The sequence below is a fragment of the Centroberyx gerrardi genome, chromosome 12 (assembly GCF_048128805.1).
Source record: "Centroberyx gerrardi isolate f3 chromosome 12, fCenGer3.hap1.cur.20231027, whole genome shotgun sequence".
NCBI classification, from domain to species: Eukaryota; Metazoa; Chordata; class Actinopteri; order Beryciformes; family Berycidae; genus Centroberyx; species Centroberyx gerrardi.
The window spans coordinates 28,257,238-28,279,406 of record NC_136008.1 but is presented as its reverse complement, the minus strand read 5'-3'; the positions used below and the strand labels follow the sequence as shown (position 1 = coordinate 28,279,406).

The 22,169-nt window shown below is 39.1% G+C and overlaps 1 protein-coding gene across 1 annotated transcript; it reads left to right on the top strand.

The window, feature by feature from the left end:
• Positions 1–837: 837 nt before the first annotated feature.
• On the top strand, positions 838–21,912 carry slc6a20 (solute carrier family 6 member 20). The gene is made up of 11 exons (XM_071913064.1): positions 838–961; positions 4,811–4,951; positions 11,629–11,720; positions 11,830–12,057; positions 12,412–12,522; positions 13,248–13,489; positions 14,325–14,487; positions 17,748–17,952; positions 18,648–18,807; positions 20,162–20,327; positions 21,745–21,912. Exons 1-11 carry the CDS (start codon positions 838–840, stop codon positions 21,910–21,912), a joined length of 1,800 nt encoding a protein of 599 aa, XP_071769165.1.
• Positions 21,913–22,169: the final 257 nt, after the last annotated feature.

Here is a 22,169-nt window from a genome sequence, read left to right as displayed (position 1 = left end):
ATAGTTAAAACTGTAGTCCATTTCAACTGTTTACTTACACTTAGGCTCTTAATCCATGCCTGGCAAACAGCTCCTTTGATTAAATCACAAATTTAAGTTTTAAGAATGTGACATGTTCGCCATGATAGTTACGCAATTGACTTTACTGCCTTATCTGTGTATGCTTTAATCGGGATCTGAAATGACCATAAAATCACTTTATTTACTTTTATTTACTCGTTTATTTAACAGGGACAAATGCATTAGACATTGTTTCATATATAAAATATAAAATAGATGCCGTGCATGCAGGTTGCTAGCCAAAGCTAATTTGCAACCCCTGTCCCTGGCTAGGCTTTTGGGGTTAAAACAGAAAGTTAAAACTTGCCTGAGTCTGAGAAGACAGTGTTTTTTCTGGAAACAAAGGTAGACTTTGAGGACAGGTGTAGAAAAAGCTGGACTGAGACTTGGAGAGGGGTTACGTCTGGAGCACACAGATAAACTTGATACATTTGTTGTGCAAACTCATGCCGAATGTTTCGACACTGACTGGACTTTTCCATGGAAGAGGGAGTCATGTTGGGCTGTAAGAGCTTATGAAATCAAACATTCACCCAAGTTATCTTGGCAGTAGCAATTATAATCTACTGTAAGACCCTCCCTCTTGAGTGTGGGACCTCATTAGAATAAGAATGTGCTAATAAAACTCTGGGTCGGAGCATACAGACTCAGCCTCCTGAACCCTTGTCACACACTTGACTCTCTCCTTGGATTTGTTGGTATACTGACAGGAGCAGCAGTCTGAGGTTTGGCTCTCGTGGTGAATCCAGTGGAGCAGCAACTTTGAAGGACACAGAAATGGAGAAGGATGCAAGGCCCAACTGGGACAATCCCATGCAATTTGTACTGGCGTGTGTATCATATGCCGTTGGACTGGGAAATGTGTGGAGGTTTCCATACCTCTGTCAAATGCATGGTGGAGGTAAGGAACTACATTTTCTACTTTGGCATCAGCAGGTAGAAATCTCTCACATTGACTATATGCAGCAGAGTATCTGTAGCCCTGCATGAATTCAAGCTCTCTATAATACAAGCAATGTAACTCAAATAATGACTTGCGTTAACATCGGTTAATTTTAAACTACTCAAATCTTGGCTCTGCGCTATAATGGCGTAGTTGTGAAGAGTGAGCAGATAATTATCCATTTACAGAAACAAAAATTTGCATTTTATGGTAAAGAGACGCCATATTAATCATTTTCACAAGTGAATGTTGATTCTGTTCTGCAACACTTATATCTGGATTGCAAGTATTTTCTTTATCTGTTTTTTTATGCACAGTGCATTCATTCTTATTTCAACTTGCAGCAAAGTGTCCGTTTGGTAATTTATTAGCAAACGTAAAAGGATAAAAGTTACTAGTTGTGTCTGTTGCTTTAAAATATACTGGGTTGTCACTCCTGATTCACAACACAGGAGGATCAGCTCAAAAGAGAAGGTTTGACTGCACTATGTCAAATCATTCATTTATTTGGCCTAGTTAAAGGAAATATAGGGAAAAAAATGAAAACAAGTACAAAGCTCTCAAAGCCGTCTCTTTCCAGATCGGACTGAAGGGCAAATAAAAGGAGTGCAAAATTATATACTGCCATATGCAACATATTGTAAAATAAAAGAAAGGTTAGGTCAAGCTGCAATGTGTGCGATAGGGTTTCATCTGCTTACTGCACATAAGCTTGACAGTGGAATATTTTAGCTACCTGTTAATTTGTTTTAGTTGCATAATCTAAGATTTACAGTTAGGCTGTTTCTTGCAATACTTTCAAGCTAATCCTTATCGGACTGAATGAGCTATTCATTGAACATGTAGTCAGTTAGAGTTGACTCAAGTTGGAAAGGTGTATGCAATAAACAGATCGTAAAGTAATTCCACCTTGTTGGATCAATAAAGCATGGAGATTAGAAATGACAATGCAATGTCTAAAAATAAACAGGGTTATTTCCAGTTATCCTCATGGAACAGGTCCCAAACTGTATTATTGGTCCCATTGGTGTGGTGATTTTCCACTTGGAGACTATGGTGCAAAACAAAGAAACTACTTTGGTAGGGTCCTATTTGATATTTCAGAGTTGTTCAGTTTCATATTGCATTTCATTTTTTTCTGATTTGAATCTCAGTAAAAGAAAGGTCAGATCTCAGAAAGGTCAGAAATGCAAGTATACTGTACTTTTCCTTTGAAAGGGTATGTACATGCCACTGTACAAATCGCATGGCATTTCTTCTGTATTAGACAATCCTAAGTGAAGAGAGACAGAAAGGATGGGAGGGAGTGGATGTAAAAAGCAACAAGTGTTCTAGGTTGATTTTGAACACAAGGCATTTTTACATGGTAGGCGCCTTAACCAACTTAGTTGCGCTTGTAGAGAATTTTGCCACTGTCCCTTTCAGAGTCTGTGCACACCACTGATTGGTTCTGTGCATGGGTCAGTGAGCAATGAGCACCTATCTACTGTAATTACTGTCCTGGATTTATAACTTCCAGGCAGGAAACCAGTGGAGACATGTGACAGGCCTCTTTAGGTGTGATGGGGGCAACTAAATAGGGATTATTTTGGTTCACTGACACCAAAAAAATGTAGTTGCATCATTCTATGCACAGAAACAAGGTAATACAATAACCATATCTATGGTTATATACCTTCATAATCAATATTCAAATATTAGCATACCAGTGGACAATTCTGGACACTCGCTCTTTGGTGCAGTTTCCTTTCTATTTAGAGCGCAGTTTTCTGACGAAAGGCAAGGGACATAAAATTATACAGAGAAGCTAAAAAACGACATTTCATACCAAAGAGTGTGTGTGTCAAATTGGGCCAAGAGTGTCTAATAATTGTAATAATAATTGTAATTGTAATAATAATAATGCTTTTTTTTGTACTGCACTTTTCATTCACAGTGAAAGTGCTACAGAGTTAAAAACAAAACAAGTGTTCCAGAATACTTTAAGATGGCTACTGTCCACCCCCTGTTAAAGAAACCTGGGCTTGATCCGTTGTTACCACAGAACTTTAGACCAATTTCTAAACTACCATTCCTGTCCAAAGCCTTGGAGAGAGTTGTAGCGAAGCAGCTTTTGGAGCTAGTAGAAGGCAATAACATATTCGATAAATTCCAATCAGGTTTCCGCCAGCAGCACAGCACCGAAACAGCTCTTCTTAAAGTATTAAATTATATTTTAATGCATGCAGATGATGGTGAATGCTCAGTATTAGTGTTGTTGGATTTAAGCGCAGCATTCGATACGATTGACCATGCCATCATGATTGCTAGGCTCAAGGAATGGGTGGGTATCTCTGGCTCGGCTCTTGAATGGTTTAGGTCATACCTGACGGACAGAAAATTCAATGTCTCTATTGGAGAGCATGTGTCCTCCAGTGCCCCATTGACTTGTGGAGTGCCCCAGGGTTCAATTCTGGGGCCTATTTTATTCTTGTTACATATGCTTCCCCTGGGCCACGTCATTCGCAGCTTTGACCATATTTCCTACCATTGTTACGCCGACAACACACAGTTGTACATATCTGTTAAGCCTAATTACCGCAATAACCTTATTTTATTGCAAGATTGCCTAACTGCTATAAAAGCCTGGATGGCTCACAACTTCCTCCAGCTGAACTCTGATAAAACAGAGGTACTCATCATAGCTCCTAACCATAAATCCAGCTCAATCAGTCAGCACCTTGGCCCTTTAGCCAGTAATGTCACGTCATATTCCAGAAACCTGGGAGTAGTTTTTGATTCACAACTGAAATTTGACAAACATCTCAACTCCCTGGTCCAGGCGTGTTACTTTCAACTGAGGAACATCAACAAAATTCGCCCGGTTCTTTCCTCCCAAGACATGGAAAGACTTATCCACGCATTTATCTCTACTCGCCTCGACTACTGCAATTCCTTATTTACATGCCTTACCCAAACTTCCTTGACTCGTTTACAGACAATGCAAAATGCAGCTGCGAGGGTTCTCACCAAGACTCTACGTCGCTCTCACATGACACTTGGCCTCTCTGCATTGGTTACCCGTTAAATATCGAATTGATTTTAAGATACTTTTAATTACCTACAAGGCTCTGCATGGTCTGGCTCCTAGCTATATCAGTGACCTGCTGATCTCACTAACACCAACTAGACCTCTTAGATCCTCCAACCTAGGGCTCCTTGCTGTCCCAAGGACTAAATTGAAATCCAGAAGTGACTGTGCTTTTTCTGTCGTGGCCCCTAAACTCTGGAACAAGCTCCCCACTTCACTAAGAAATGCTACCTCAGTTGAAAGTTTCAAAAGACGTCTTAAAACTCATCTTTTTGCTGCAACCTTTATTGAATAATGTGGACTATTGTGTGATTGTACTGTTGTTACTGCTATACAACAGCATTCATTGGTTTGCGCCTATGAATCTGCGTGTTTGCATGTATATACAGATGTGCTTTTTGTGTATTTGTTTGTGCCTATGTGTTTATATACACTGTGCATGCATATTTTAATTTACAAAAACATTACATTTAAATGTTATGAGGCACTTTAGCTATTTTCATTATAATATGATTTTTGAAAAGGTAAATCAGTGCAAACTATTTGCAGTTCACTCAGTGTACATGTAGCCTCACGCTTGTCATTTAAACAATTACAAGAAAAGCTTTGTTTCCAATAGGTCCAAGTACTCTAGAAAACACACTAATGTAACAGCAAAGTTGTCTATGTCTGGCTCAGACATAGACAATGTTTGTTTCTTCTAAGCTGGCTAAATATGAGTGTCTTTGCACCTTCAGGCGGGTTCCTGATTCCATATCTTATCATGCTGGTTGTGGAGGGCGTGCCCTTATTCTACATGGAGCTCGCCATTGGCCAGAAGATGCGTCTGGGTAGCATTGGCGCGTGGACTGCCATCAGCCCTTATTTGGGAGGAGTGGGTGAGTGCTAACTGAAGAGAGTGTATTTCGGTTCATTCAATATTTATCCCTTGTGTAGAGGCAGAGATTAGAGCTGGGTCTGGCAACACACGGTTGAGTTGCACTTACATGCAAACTGATTTCTGACTTGACTCTGTTGTCTTAGGCTTACACTGAGATGACATTACACTCAGTAGAAAGGCAACTGATGTAATTTTGTAGGCAGTAAAGTTAGCATTTATATGGTGTGTCATCCAAAATCCATAGAAAATAATGGATTTGCAAGTACATCAACTAACATCTTTGAATTTTTGTCCTTCAGATACTTTTTATATCAATTGTTGCTAGCAAAATGCTAATTGTTTGGGAAAGTGGACTACAACAGTTATTAGCTTGTAACTAGCAACAACTGGAAAGTGTGACAAGTAACATAAACAAGGCAATTTTAACTATATATGAATAATGACAACTATAATAACAATTCAATGTAACACTATGAAAAATGTAATAATTTGTACAATACAGTCAGAACACGAGAGGCAAAGAAAGTTGCTCATGACCTCTGCGTCAAAGTGCATCGGTGCTATTGTAGTCCACTTTCCCCGATGATTAGCATTTTGTTAGCAAAAATCAATATTAAAAGTAACTAGCTTACAAGCTTGAAATCCTATGTATTATATAAGCCTTTTGTGTTCATTTGCTGATGCACTTCTATTTTATTATTTTTGGGCACCTATGAAGCATGAATAAATTCTTATATTGAGTACTAAAGATATATCACACTCTTTTTTTTTTACTTGGTGCAGCTTTAAAGTGTGTGCACAATTGCCCTACACGTTATTATTATATTTTTCCCCAGAATTTTACAGAATCACAAGGAGGATCAGGCTTGAACGAGTGTGAATGAAGTGTTCATCAGGGACTGGGGGAAAGGTGACTGAATTAAGTTGCGTGTAAAATAATCTACTCTTGTATATGTATCTATCTGTTATTATCACACCTGTCTGGCTTTGAATTCCTTGTAGAGATCGGGATGGTTGTCGGGCAGATGCTTTGTTAAAGGATACAGCTGGTGTTTTTAAATACATTTCTTATCGTCAACAAATCCTATGAAAAAAACAAAATCAACAATGCGTTTGCTCTACTCCCATTAGTTTCCAACTTCCCATGTTCCCTTTTTAGCCTTCAAACTGGAAGTCATCGGCTCCAATTGCAAGCTAAAAACCTTGAAATACAGCTCACAAAGACATAGTTTCAATTTTAAAAATTGCTAACTGTTACATGAAAAGTCAGGCTATTGTAGTTATTACCAAATCAAATTCAAATGGGAACAAATTCTTCATTACGCCGGGGACTATTTTCGGTGCTACAGAACTACTTTCCTGAGATGGAAAGCGTGTTTACGGCCGGCTTATTAAGTTGTTTGAGGAAAAAGTCGGCCGGCCCGGTGCATCACAATGATGAAATATGCTGCCCAGAGCAACGGCATGGCTCTTTGACGTGTTTTTTATATATTTAATACATTTTTTATATTTAATTTTTTATATTTTTAATTAAAAAACACCAGCCTTATCCTTTAAATTAGATGTGTTGCTTTCTTGGCGACACAAATTTTTAAACATCTTTTGCAAACAGGTGCAATGGCTTAGTAATATCTTCAGGTTCGCCTTTGGGCAAAATAATGTCATATTTCACTTCAACTTTCGCTTCTCTACAAGTGCAAACACACAGTGGGCTCTCTCACTTAAAGGCACACTCCTTATTTTCCAATGGATGGCAATCAGAAAGTACCGAATTTAGCAAAATGCTGGTACAGTACCATTTTAAAATTTTGGTACCTTGATAGGGGAGAACCATGGATGTATTGGAGAGAACTGGGACAATTGTAGCACTTTTTGTTTTTTCCTCATTTCAAAAAGATTGCGTCAACTAGAGTTACAATATTTGAATGTGGACAACCTACACATGTGCCCTACCAATACAAACAATAATTTAATAATAATTTTGTTGTGAAAATCACGTTTTTGACCATAACTCCACAAAACAGAACGCACAATGTTGATTTTTTGCAGGGAAGTTGCAAGTTCCTGGCTCTTGTGTAACACGAATAATGGTCCGTGCTACAACCGTACCCCTGCTACAATCGACCTGGTTCTCCCCTACTTTTATAGTAGTGGTATACCCTGCAACCCTAGTAGCAGACTAGTGGTTGATGTTGTGGCTGGAAGTGTAGTGGATATAGCTAGCAAACTAGTGGTCGATATTGTGCCTATAAAGGTAAAAATTAGTAGTGGATGTAGCTAGTTGCAAACTAGTGGTCGATGTTGTGCCTATAAAGGTAAAAATTAGCAGTGGATGTAGCTAGTAGCAAACTAGTGGTGGATTTGTGGCTAACGTAAACTAGTAGTGAATGTGGCTAACAGTAAATAAACTAGTGGTGGATGTTGTGCAGTAAACTAGTGGTGAATGTGGCTAGTTGTAAACTAGGAAACCTGATCTTCTGAGATGTTGTGAAATGAGCAGTCTCTTAAAATGCAAATATGTGCTCCGTGCACGAAAAGTGAGAGAAATACCTATGTGTTTCCACCACATAAGGATTACGTGAAGGAGGCACAAGTAGAAACAGGAAGAAGTTTGACATTAAAATAACACAGTGGAAAGTAAGGGTGAAGACGATTTCTACCATGAGTGAAGTTTGAATTTTTAGCTAAAGCTTTTCTTATTTAACCATGACCAAAGCCTCTCCATAACCTTAATCAAAGTTGCCTAACCTTAACCATAACCATAACCATAACCTTAACCAAAGATGTTTTTGTCTTGCCTAAACTTAACCGTTGGCGCTGAAAATGACATGTCCAATTCATGCTATTGTCACATAGTCCAATTTGTGGTGGAAACGTAATGTTGACATAATTTGTGTCCACAACACGTAGTCTGCTTTTAAGAGTTCATAGTCTGCTCAGAGTCTGTGCCCATCTCACAAAGGGCTCCATCTTTACACTAATACATTTATGTTTTTGCAGCCTTAGTGAGTGTGTTATTTGCTCCATTTCATAGAGGTTCCAGACTCTTTGTAACCACACATTATACGTGGGAGTGTCAGGTTTGAGAGCATGGTGGTATGCTTTTAGTAATAGGGGGAGCGTATATCTTTGAAAGGTTCATAAAATGTATTGATATAGCCATCAGGTGTTGGGCTTTTATTATTTTTTAATGTTGTAATTACTTACTGCATCAACTGTTGTAACTCTGTTGTAACATAGGCGATTAACTCCTTATTATTGAAGAGTGATGCATTTAGCCTCCATTGCTAAGATGTTTGCCTCTGCCCTAAATCCCTATACATATATACTGTATACACTAGTTATACGTATTACATCTCAAAAAGAGAATATAGAGACCTATATTCTCTAATTTCTACTTGTATTTTTTTTAGATTTCTTTTAGAATTATGTGTTGTTTATGGAGAGAGAGAGAAAGAGAAAGAGAGAGCTTTAATACATGACAGTCTGTGAAGAAAGTGAAGATGATATATTATATAAATTATAGATTATATAAAGATAATCATCAAAGTGGAAAAGTACAGGGAGCTGTATGTCTGTCAGCATTGTTTTTACAGACACCTTTATAAAAGATAAGGCTTGGGAGCACAGTCCTGCTGCTGCTCGGCCCAATTTAACCTATGAATGTTACTCCAGGTAACATGTTACTCCAGCCGCCATCTCTCCACTAACCATATTACTCCAGGTAACATGTTACTTCAGCCGACATCCCTTTATGTTCAGGTTAACTATAAATTATGAACAAATCCAATGAGATGGCAAAAGCCAAGTAATAATTCCTAGTTGTGGTAACGGAATTTGGTTATCTGGAATATACAGAAAAGTGTACATTGATGTCTGTTCTCAATATCACTGTCATAATCAAACATATGTATAGATGGAGGCCTACATACAAAAAAAGAATCCACAAATGTTCTGACAACTGTCACTACTGCTACTTCTACTACTACTACTACAACTATTATTACAACTACCACAACTGTTACTACTGCTACTACTACTACTACAACTATTATTACAACTACCACAACTGCTACTACTGCTACTACTACTACTACTACAACTATTATTACAACTACCACAACTGCTACTACTGCTACTACTACTACTACAACTATTATTACAACTACCACAACTGCTACTACTGCTACTACTACTACTACTACAACTATTATTACAACTACCACAACTGCTACTACTGCTACTAGTACTACTACAACTATTATTACAACTACCACAACTGCTACTACTGCTACTAGTACTACTACAACTATTATTACAACTACCACAACTGCTACTACTGCTACTAGTACTACTACAACTATTATTACAACTACCACAACTGCTACTACTGCTACTAGTACTACTACAACTATTATTACAACTACCACAACTGTTACTACTGCTACTACTACTACAACTATTATTACAGTTACCACAACTGTTACTACTGCTGCTACTACTACTATAACAACTGTTGTTACAATTACCACAACTGTTACTACTGCTACTGCTACTACAACTATTATTACAACTACCACAACTGCTACTACTGCTACAACTATTATTACAATTATGACAACTGTTACTACTGCTACTACTACTACAACTATTATTACAATTACCACAACTGCTACTACTGCTACTACTACTACTACTACAACTATTATTACAACTACCACAACTGCTACTACTGCTACTACTACTACTACTACAACTATTATTACAACTACCACAACTGCTACTGCTGCTACTACTACTACTATAACTATTATTACAATTACCACAACTGTTACTACTGCTACTACTACTACAACTATTATTACAACTACCACAACTGCTACTACTGCTACTAGTACTACTACAACTATTATTACAACTACCACAACTGTTACTACTGCTACTACTACTACAACTATTATTACAACTACCACAACTGTTACTACTGCTACTACTACTACAACTATTACAGTTACCACAACTGTTACTACTGCTACTACTACTATAACAACTGTTGTTACAATTACCACAACTGTTACTACTGCTACTGCTACTACAACTATTATTACAACTACCACAACTGCTACTACTGCTACAACTATTATTACAATTATGACAACTGTTACTACTGCTACTACTACTACAACTATTATTACAATTACCACAACTGTTACTACTGCTACTACTACTACAACTATTATTACAGTTACCACAACTGTTACTACTGCTGTACTACTACAACAAACATTAAACGTCTCAGAGTAGATCAGCTACTCTAGATCAGTTAGACTTCCTTTCAATTTGAAATATTTTTTTCTCATCTCTTTCAAGTTGTCATTTGTTGTATAATGATATCTGTTGTTGAATGCAGTTGTTAAATGAGCTGTTGAAGAGGGATTTTTGCTAATGAAACTGATCCTCTCTTTTATTCAGTATATGCTACCTAACAAATTCATGTTACGAATTTATTAGGTAGGTGTTACATATAAAAAGTATGGATTAAAATGCATTAGTATTAGTATTTCTATATTCTATTCTATATTCTATATATTTCTATATTTTGTGGCAAGTTTGTCAGTGTTTGCCACTGACTAGAATTTGTAAACGCATGTTCTATTACATTTGATTATCCTACAACCAGTACTGCATTGTGCTGTGAACATATTTATCAAATCCTAGTGATTTGAATTTGTCCTGTATCTGTACGTTATAGTTTTATAATAAAAAGTTGAGTGGTGGATATTTGGACCAATGCACCAACAACCCATAAATACTGTACTTGTGTGAGGGTCCATATTAACACTGCAAAGACAGGACCATGAAAATGTTATGCAGGATGTAAGCTTTTACCACTGAAACTCAAGAATCACCTTGGTTTCAACAACAGGTATTTGGTGATTTAAGCATGAATAACTTTAGGCAACCAGTTGGCCACTGCCCAAACTTCTATCACAACTTGAACATACCAGAATAACTTGGGAAACAACATTGAATAGAAGCACTTGGTCCCATTTACTTACTTTTCTGTTGGCAAATAATCAAACATCACTTTATACTGTATATTATAACCTACCACCTTAGTGCTAAGGCGAGGCACAACATAACATTAATTCAGTAAAACAAAGAGTGGGAAACGGCACATCATTCAGCACCACTTATGTCAGGTGCTGGGCCACTTTTGTAAGTACTTAGTTTAGTACAAATGTGTGTACACGTTGAAGTTACATTGTGCTGTTACACAATTTTAAGTATTAGGGTGATTTTTACACAGTTTTTTACATGTTGTGTACTTCCAATACTCTTCCATAGGTTAATACACAGGTTAAATAAGAGATGATCATGCATACCACCAAAAGAGACTTTAGACTTCACATTGTCGTGGATTGTGACTCCAAAACTTGAGACTTGACCTGGACTCAAGCTCAAGGACTTGACACTTGGCTTATTTGACACATGGCTTAGACTTGATGAAAATTGTGTGACTCGACTTGGTTTCTGGTCTTGAGCCTTGACTCAGACATGCTTAAAATTACTCTGAAGCATCAGTGGTTAAAAGTATGGATGCAGATTTAATATGTAACATGAGGAACAAATTAATCATATTTTTTAATCTATTGTGTAATGTTCTCATTTCAGGTCTTGCTAGTGTTGTGACATCCCTGTATCTATGTCTCTATTACAATGTCATCAATGCATGGAGCTTCTGGTACCTCTTCAATTCCTTTCAAGTGAGTTTCTCGTGAACAAACTACGTTTTCGATTGCAGATATATGCCAAATGTTGGTTACATGTGGAGCATAAGTAGACTTGCCTATTCTGTGTTCACTCCCATCCCAGTCGGTCCTGCCCTGGGCGCAGTGCCCCATCAACCAAAACCTGACCGGGCCTGTAGAGGAGTGCGAACGTGCCACGCCCACCCAGTACTTCTTCTACAGACAAACGCTGAACATCTCTTCTTCCATCGATGAGAATGGAGGCGTACATACAGGACAGGCACTCTGCCTCCTGCTGGCCTGGATGATCGTCTACCTGTTCGTTGTCCGAGGAGTCAAGTCAACTGGAAAGGTTACAGAGCTTTAAGTCACCCACACTGCAAACATTGGGAGCATGTATGTGCTGTATTATTGTAATGTGGGGAAAGAAAGCGTTGGGGAGAATGAGTGGAATTATTACAGAATCTTAGCCCACTTCATTACATTACCATAAGCTGGGAGCCTCTGAGGAGAGGTCAAGGTCTGTGTAAGAAGCATATGGTGAGAGATCAGAGATTATTAGGTCAGGTATGTGTAATGTTATCTGTATAATAATTAGGGCATATTCATTTTCACTGCAATGCAAATTCTGTGCTTTGAAGTGTGGAATAATTATGCTGGAAAACCTCAGTAACCAGTACACTGTTTTTTTTTACACAACTTGTAGGTGGTGTATTTCACAGCCACATTTCCCTACCTGGTCCTCATCATCTACCTGATCCGGGGCGTCACCCTTCACGGTGCCATGAATGGTATCAAATACATGTTCACACCCAAGGTAGGCTTGTGTTGAAGGTTTGGAAATGGGGATACAGGGATATGAGGGTGCTGGTGATACACTGTATGGCACAAAGAAATTATTTAAGCATTTCCATTCATAGGCCTAGCCTGGTGACACGATTCTCGTACACAATAAGAGATGTCTAACTGTCATAGTATACATACTTTATCATGAGGAAGAGTAATAGGTTTTGTAGTATCATGAAACTGTTTTTTTTACACAACTTGACTGAAGGCTTTGCAGTTGGGTCACAAATCTCTGATCAACCAGATCTGGCTCCATCATGGAGGTTTATTGGAGCAAGACAGTGATGGTTAGCTTACCAGATACTATGGTTAGCTAGCTAACAAGCTGACATTATCTAAACACTAAATCAGATGTATCAGTGATGAAATGATCAGTTCCCAGTCAAAAACAGCACAGAAATGAACCATATCTATTCAGTTCTGTTGAGACGGCCAAGTTGTATGTTTAGACAGAATCAGCTGTTCTCAGATGTTCTCACCAAGAGTTGAGGACTGGCAATATAGTTGCCAGAAGGTGTATTCACCTGAAAGCCCTCTACAAACTTTTACAGTATGTTGTAGTAGAGTCAACATGCATCTTAAGTAAGACAAGATCAGGGAATTGTACCATAAACTGTTGACAATTAGGATGCTTTGTGCTTATGTGTGCCTTGTGTGTGTATGTGTGCGTGCGCGCGCATGTTTGTCTGTCTTCAGCTGGAACAACTTGCCAACCCCAACACATGGATCAATGCAGCCACCCAGATCTTCTTTTCTCTGGGTTTGGGTTTCGGGTCCCTCATAGCCTTTGCCAGCTACAACCAATACAACAACAACTTTGAGCGCCAGGCCATCGTCGTTTCTGCCATCAACAGCGGGACTTCCATCTTTGCCAGTATTGTCACTTTTGCCATCTATGGCTTCAAGGCCACCCTCAACTATGAGAGCTGCTTGGAGAGGTGAGCCCAGTGTGTGTGTGTCTGTGTGTATGTGTGAGTGTGTGCCATTGGATAAGGGGGCAGCCACACTGATTCGTTGTGTCTGTCAAAGAGGAAGCGCACCTGCTGTACTTGGCTAATAAAATTGACCTTTGCACCAGACAATTTGTTCTTATACAACAACAAACTGTCTATAAAGATGCCCTTGCATACTTCTAATGACAGGGCATTGCCTTGAGTTCTGTTAGTATTCTACTCTCCCCACTGCCTTGAGCATTCAAGCTTCAGCATCTCAAAGCTCTCCTGTAGGAAAATAGTTGTATCTGTCACCACAGTTAAACCAAGATTTATCCAGCGTCAACTGAGAAAGGACAGAGAAATGCATTAAGAATCACATAAAGGCTAGTCCCAAGGTGTTTTTTCGTCCACTCGCTGGTAATTATAAGGTGTGGTCCATTTCACCCTCCTCCTTTGGCATCCAGCACAGGTTTCTACAGACAATCTAAATAGCACAGGGGATAGTTACATCAGATCCTGTGTATTGGTCAATTTTCTTCCATCTGTTTTTGATTAATGACAGATATCATTCACGAAAGATTGTGTAAACTGACCCATTAGACCTAGATTCAGAAACAAGGAATTCAAATAAAACCTTTAAATGAGGCAGCAGTGTTACAATTTATGATTATCCAGACACTGCTCCATTAATTTCCATGATTTACCAACACCTACAGTATGGCATTGATGTGTTATCGAAATATTCTCAGCAGACAGTGACTACATTGACAATGGTATTTACACTGATGGTCAAGGTACTGCATTCTTCAAATAACAGTCTTTTTTGGTTCCCTTCCAGGGTGCGGCTGCTGCTGTTGAATGCCTTTAATCTAGCAGAGGACACCATCAACATGGAAAATGTCTATGAGTGGATTGAGAAGCTGAATAGTACGTATCCAGAGCAGTTTGCTGGCCTGGCCGACAGACTGGAAACCTGCGACCTGGAGGCTGAATTAGACACAGTATGTTTATCATAACACTCAGTTATATAGAAGCAATTAGGTTGTATGAAATTGTATAATGATAAATTTCTCTAGTGGCAAAATGTCCTCCCCAACAATCCATTTAACTGAATCACTATACATCAAATCACAACTCAAGATGACCAAAAACATATCAAACCTTAAGAAAGCCAAGCTTCTCACAGTAGGAGGATGAATTAGAATCAGAATCAGAATCAGATTTATTGCCAGGTACATTTACACATACAAGGAATTTGACCTGGTGAGGTTAGAGTGAAAGAATTAAAAATAGTAAATAAAAGAATAATCAAGCAAATTAATCAAAATTAGAGAACAAATCAAAACACAATGAAACTAAATACAAAAGGAAATAAACAGTGGTAAGAGAGTAATGGCTCATGAAGTTGGCTATGTTTAACTATTATAATAAATATCCCTGTTATACATATATACACATAAGAACTGTACATAACACAAGTGCCTGTGGCCTATGGTTTAAATGTAAATAAATAAATATAGTATAGACATAGTATAAACTACATGGTATAAAGTATAAAATAAGTCAAAATGTGAAGTATAGTATAAGGTATGTTATAAAATATAGTATCAATAATTAAGACAGCTGAAGTTCAGTTCAGCAGTTCAGTATAGTTCTGCACAGACTCCGCATAGACCAGAGAGTGAGAGTGTGTGTGTGTGTGTGTGTGTGTTCGTGTGGGAGAGAGGGAGGGGGTTGTGGCTATTTGTGCTAACATTAACATTTAATAGTAGATTATCTAGTGTGAAATAGATTGATAAGACTGTAATAGACTAGTAAGAAATTGACTGAGTAGTATGGGAGAGTTCATAAAGCAGGCATTAATAAAGTCCATAAATCAGGCATCAGAAGATAAGAAATAAGGTATTGATGTACTACGGGTAAACTTGAAGAATGGTTGGATAGCACTGAAGAAAGCAGAGGATCTTATGAAGATAAGAAAAACAGGATCCTTTTACATTTGTCAGAGCCCTCTTTACCAAGTTGAAGAGTGGTGGACTGAAAACCATGAAGTACAAGCACAATCTGGCATTCACTATCACAATGGAGGTATCAATGTGGGTTGTGACTTATGACTTAAAGCAATATTCCACTTAGTTTTAACATGGAGATTATTCGGCTCTTGACCACCATAAAAACCAGAATATAAACTAATCACCAAGATCAGATGCAGCTGGACGAGTTTGTAGCATTCAGACTTTTACTTCGCATTCATTTGAACGAGGCCACGATAATAGCCTGAAAACTGACATTTATGTTGTTGAATCTGTTCACAAATGTGTTAAATGTCAGTTTTCAGGCTATTTTCGTAGCTTCATTCAAACACTACAAACTCATGCAGCTGCATCTGATCTTGGTGAGTAGTCAAGCGCAGAATAACCCCCATGTTAAAACGAAGTGGAATATTGTTTTAACTTACATGTCCTCTGTGTTCAGAAACAGCAACATTCAGACATATCCTGTCAAGATGCAAAGTTAGTCTTGGCAGCAGCAATTTAAGGTAAACAAGCAGAAATTAATTCTTTAACCCTTACTTGGTTTAATTTCACAAAAATCCATTCAGTAATACTTACATGAATGACAAAATTAGTTACCTAACTACACTACCCAGGAGGCTTTTAGCTAGTTGGAATGTTCCATCTCCTGCAAAGGGAACAAGCTATGGTAGCTAGCTAGCTAGCTGGCTAAACATGTCGACAGAACTCATACTTTAGCGAAGTCCCAAATTGCATCTCATGAGGTGAAAACCTACCCATGCACAACAGCGTCTTCTACTCCCTTCTCAGGCGGATCATTAAAAAGTATTTTCTATACGTTTCTACACCCTAAAATAACAGAAATCGTCTAAAAGCTTATTGTGTCGAGTGGTGAATCTCGACACCATTTGTTGCTTTGTGTAGTTGAAGAAGACTACTTTGCAGTCAATGGAAAATCGTGTTAGCCACTTAGCTGCTAGTCAACATGCGCTGGAAGTAGACCACCATTGTTTACATTATTAAGCTCACTGTTTGCTTGTACATTTCACTGTCTGAACTTCTGAGTGGGCTGATTCAATCCAGACGTTTATTGCTTGGTTTATTGCTGTTGAGATTGAAGGTGAAGTGTAGGTGAAAGTGTGTAGTGCAGATGCAGTGTCAGGGTAGTTTAGGTGTAGTATAGATAAAGGTCAGATCAGTGTTAGGGACCCTAAATAGCACTAAGGATAGTTACATAAGATCCTGTGTCTAGGTAATTGTCAGCTCTGGTCTTTTATAGGAAACCTAACAAGAAAAAACAATCCCAGTGGTAGTGCTGGATGACACATACATAATGTAGATAATATGATGTTGGGATCACTATCAGTTCTACAATAACAAAGATATCTTCTCTCTGTCTGACCATTGCTATCATTGTAAACGCCCTTCATTGTGCAATAAAAACAATCAAATTTCAGATTGTTCCTCTTGAAGTGATAGTTCAAAGGCTACCTATTGAACTTATTTGACTCTCAAAGTCAACTGAGGCTGTATAAACATCACTGGCTGACACTGTGACTATGAATGTTAATTTTTAATTACCGTTGTCCGCTTGCATTTTCTATTTTTTTCTGTAAAATATCTGTAATGTCTGTGAGGGCTCAGTGCTTAGGCCATAGGGTGGACACTGAGACAGAGCCATTCATTTTGGAGAGGACACCGAAATGAAACATCTCAAATGTGTGCATTAATGTGACCGGAACTTGTTTAAAAAAGTCAAAGTTTATGTCCTGGTATTAGCATTGTGATGCAAATTTTGCAAACGCGATTGTCAGCTTGTCATTCACAGTGATGGATTATCTTTAACGACCGAATTAGAAGTCTCATGAGTTGTTTTCTATGCTGTTTGGAATTGAATGGGAGTGAATGAGCCCGAGAGGTATGGCAAAACAGATTAAAAAATAGATTTAATCATGGTGCATGCATGAAATACAGTCAGCATTATCATTTAAGGGATGGAAAATGTAAAAAAACATCACACTGGAATAGTCCAGTATGCTTTAAAGCTCACATCGTAATCCTATTTAATACATTCGCCACATATTTTGGGTCTTTAGGCAGTCTAAATAGCATCCAAGCTTGTAAAAGGTAGGTCAAGGCAAAATATGCTAGAATCCAATTCAGTTCCCAGTCCAGTCTTATACCCAATATAAACAAACTTGTCTCTCTGTCTGTCTCTCTCCCTCTGTCCCTCTCTCATGGTTCAGGCAGTAGAAGGAACTGGTCTGGCCTTCATAGTGTACAGCGAGGCTATTAAGAACATGCCGCTGTCTCAGCTCTGGTCGGTGTTGTACTTCTTCATGTTGCTGTTGCTGGGAATGGGCAGCATGCTGGGCAACATCACCGCCATCATCACCCCGCTACGAGACTTCCAGGTCCTGTCCCGAAACATAAGCAGCGAGACCTTCAATGGTGAGACCCTGGTTGGGATTAATGAGCGCAATTCAGGGCATTCTTTTTGGTTTAGGATCATTAAGGAGCATTAAGTAATCTATGACTTTTATTAAGCTATGACTTTTATCAAACTCTGGGAGTGTCTTGAAACTTGAAATTCCCTGTTTCCTTCAAAAACATACAAAACATAAATGTTTACCTCCTAATTGCAAAAACTTTTGTAAAATTTAAAGAAAATAAACATTTCTTAAAAAGCACCAGCTTATGAAAAGGTGATACTGAGTGACTGTATGTACATTTATACCGTTTACCGAACACATTAATAATCAGGAGTTCTGGTGACTCAACCAGCTAGAATACATGAATCTGAAATCCTGTGTTGTAAAAGCAGAATTGAATTGAATTGTCTGTCAGTGAGTCTATTCTGAAAAATCCCATTCATTTTAATTGGTTTAATTGGCTTATTTTGTTTGATTTACTTACTATTGTGATAAAGTATAACATCAATTTCTTATTCTATCTGAATTAATAATGAATGAGTGTTTTATTATTCTGCTGAGCAAGTGAGCATTGCTTTGTGAACAGTGTTCACTGTTCTTCAGTATGGTTTGCTTGTGTGTAATACCACACTGTGTGGTGTGTTGCAGTGGATATGAATATAAATGAATGTGAATGAATGGGTATTAGTGAATGCGCACTGTGTTTTGCTGCAGGCTTGGTGTGTCTGTTCTGTCTGCTGCTCGGCCTCGGCTTCACCACCCGCTCTGGGAATTACTGGTTTACCATGTTCAACGACTACGGAGCCACTTTCTCCCTGCTCTTCGTCGTGCTCATTGAGGTCATCACTGTCAGCTACATCTATGGAATAAAGAGGTGTGTGTGTATCTATGTGTGTTAGTACCTTCAGTAGTTTCCCATCAGGTCAGCTTACCTTACCATTTAGATTCCTCTTGCCAAAGCTTAAACACCTAGTCCATTGGTTTTCAACCATGTGCTATCGTGACCCAAGATTCTGAAGGTTTTCATTCCATGCTGCATTCCGGAAGTCGGAAGTCGATAGTTCTGAGTTGGTATTACCGACTTCCGATCTAAATACGTTGCAGTGCGTCTGCACTGCTCCGGAAAACGTGGACGTAACACCCTTTGCCCACAAACGTTAACGTTAGCTATCTGACAATGCTCTAGTTACGTTAGCAGGCTAGTTCATACTAGCAAAGACTTCTATTAAGTTGTTACAACATGTTTTCATAACACAAAAACTACATATCAAGTAAAATCAAGTTTTATTAAGTACAAAGTACCAGTTCCGAGTACAATGGAATGCAGCACCAGTACAGCATCTGATTAGTTCCTCCTCCTCTGTGGTTGAAGGTGTTGATTGAGTGAAAAGACTCTGGGACCCCCATGAACACCACTGGTGTAGTTTGCACCACAATAGGGGGGGCAAGGGTAAAATGAATCACTTTTACATTTTGTGCTACTATGGCAAAATAAATGTGTATTTATTTCAAACAGTAATCACAATGTATACTTAAAGGGGGGGTATCTTTTGCTTTTTCAGCAATTTTATATAATTACCTGGTGTCTAGGTAATAAAGTTTTTTTCAGTAAAAATCGTATAGTTATAGCTTTATCTATTCACTTCCCAGTGTTTGTTTCCCACCTACAAGAAAATAGGTCGTTTTACATAAGCAGCTTCTTTTGCTATTGAGCTACTGCTCTGATTGGCTGGCCATTCTGGAAGGCCCATCCTCCTCTTAGCGCTGATTGGTCGATTTCAGTGTCTACATAGACACTGGAGCAAAATCTGACTGGCTTGTACAAGTGGGCGTGTTTTATAGTTGGTGACTATGGGGAAATGGCATAGTAACATGATTCAGTTTTTTTACTCTGATTACTTCACACCTCTAAGTACCAAAATCACCATAAATACTAGGAATTGCCACATCCTAGGATACCCCCCCCCCCTTTAAGGTTGTTGGGACATTCATGGAAATGTTCTGTAGCTAATACAGTTTTAGAGGTAAGACACAAAAAAAAGCTGTTTTTGTGGGTCAGCTTGCCCCAGGGCTAGTGGCACATTTTACCCCACATCAATCCTTTCAGTTCCAGAATGTGCTCAGTGTTACCTGAAAAGTGTAGAATCCACAGCAGTGTCTTCTTACAGGCCATGTAAAATGATCTAAAATTTCATTCAATTGCATTCATTGTCATTTAATTTCCCCAGGTTTGAAAAAGACATAGAGGACATGCTGGGTCATCGGCCCAACTGGTACTGGAAAATAATGTGGGTAGTGGTCAGTCCACTCCTCCTTATTGCCCTGTTCATCTTCTATATCGTCAACTACATCAAGGGAGGGACACCTACCTACCAAGCCTGGGACAAAGACCTGGTGAGGCCTGGCTTTAACTTCTAGTCTCTGACTCTGGCTTATTGCCTATACCTTAACATTAGCATTAGTGCTCTGGCTATGTTTTCATACCAGAGTAACGTGGCTATTGTCCATACTCTGGTTAAGGTCTTATTCATTTTAATGTGTTTCCATGAACCTTTGATACCCTGTGATTCAGTGTCCTTGTTGCCATGAATAAACCAGTTAGCAGAATATTCTTCATGCTGCCGCCATCAAAATCTACCCATAATGCTGTGCAAGTCTGAAAACCAGAAGTGAAAGCTAAGATGTTTCCATGCCACAGTAACCTGTTTAATATGGAAGCAATTCAGACATCTTAACCAGGTTTCTCATTATCAGAGTATGAGCATACCAGGTTATTCTAACTCAGTTAACGTAGGATAGGAGTTAGGATAGGACTTAGGATAGGAGTCTCTTTTTCTCCTGTTCAAAGCTCAGCTGTGAGCGTTGCTAGTAACAGAGAGAGCAAGAGGTCAATGGGTGCAAGTTCCATCATCAAATCTGAAGTAACAAAGGGGATAACATTGAAAATAAAAATGGACCAGAGAAAGTTAGCGATCTGCTTGCTCTTCAAGAAGAGGACGCATTCTGAAATGGAGGATGTTGTTACTCACTGGAGAACTGTAAGAGGCTGCTTACTTCCCTCCAGGCGATACTATTTCAATCAGGAGAGACTAGGCTGAATGCTCAAAAGAAAACTTTATTCAGAAGTGAAACATGATGGAAACTTTGGCGTAAGCTCCATGGAGAAAATTCTCCCATTCATGAAGTTAGGAGTACATCCATGGATGGATGTAGGAATTAGGAAGCCCCGCCACCTTGGGGAGTTCCTATGGAGCCTTGACGGTGGTGGTGGGGTGGAGGAGGGGCGAAGCACAGCGTCTGAAATGACAGCAGCATACAGCATAGTTCTGTGAGTAGCACAATAGCATAGTAGTTGACCTGTATATACTCCCGACACTAGACGATTGGCTCTCTGAAAAAGAGAGGGAAGTGACGGCTAACTCTAATTGGTTCTAATTGAGGGAAAGTGTTCACCAACTCTGATTGGATCAAGAGAAAGCATGAATGAAACTAGAGAGATGTGGGTGGATTTAGGTAGTCTTCCTGATTGAAATTGCTTAAAACTTCACAATGCATGGCGCAGGTAAAGTTGAGACATGTTCAACTTGGAGCCCAGGGAAGACCCCCAAAACGCACCACGTCCAAATAGTTTTGGAGGAGACGTGCCTGCCGTGACCAATACCACTGACAATAACTGGAAAAAAGGCACGTTAAAAATGGGTCCTTAATTGAAAGTGGCAGCGACAGGCCACAGTTATGCTCAAGGGCTGAGTTTCTCAGTAACGTCTTTGACGGCAGGAGGTAACCTTAACCATACCTGTTGTTTCCTCAGGGTAAGTCTGTGTTAACGGAGTATCCTGTCTACGGTCAAGTGTTTATCGGGCTGCTGCTGGCATCGTCGGTTAGCTGTGTTCCCCTCACAGCGCTCTATGCGTACTGCAGGAAGAGGGAACGCGGCAACCGCAACAAACAGCGCACCGTCAGCACAATATCTGCATAGAGACGGGACCATCACACAGACCCACATTTACTAAAGCCAACCCGCCTCATCTGGAGGATACAATCTAGCGCTGCGTCTTCCGCCGTGGCTGTCCTCAGACCAGCCACACTGAAGGCCAGCAGCTCTGACGGCCATGGCCTCCAACTGAACGCAGCAAGCTAGCTAGCGATGATTTAGTATTGTGTGTATTCTGTTTACTGTGATCACTTCCGTCAGTATTGTCAGACTTCTGAGCCAGATTTCAATCCAAATACTAT

What these genes read in the sequence shown, in the direction of transcription:
- slc6a20 (XM_071913064.1), top strand. Translation starts at nt 838, where the DNA reads ATGGAGAAGGATGCAAGGCCCAACTGGGACAATCCCATGCAATTTGTA. An exon ending in CCCTTATTTGGGAGGAGTGG is followed by an intron (nt 4,952 to 11,628) that starts GTGAGTGCTAAC and finishes TTCTCATTTCAG; the next exon opens with GTCTTGCTAGTGTTGTGACA. An exon ending in TATGAGAGCTGCTTGGAGAG is followed by an intron (nt 13,490 to 14,324) that starts GTGAGCCCAGTG and finishes GTTCCCTTCCAG; the next exon opens with GGTGCGGCTGCTGCTGTTGA.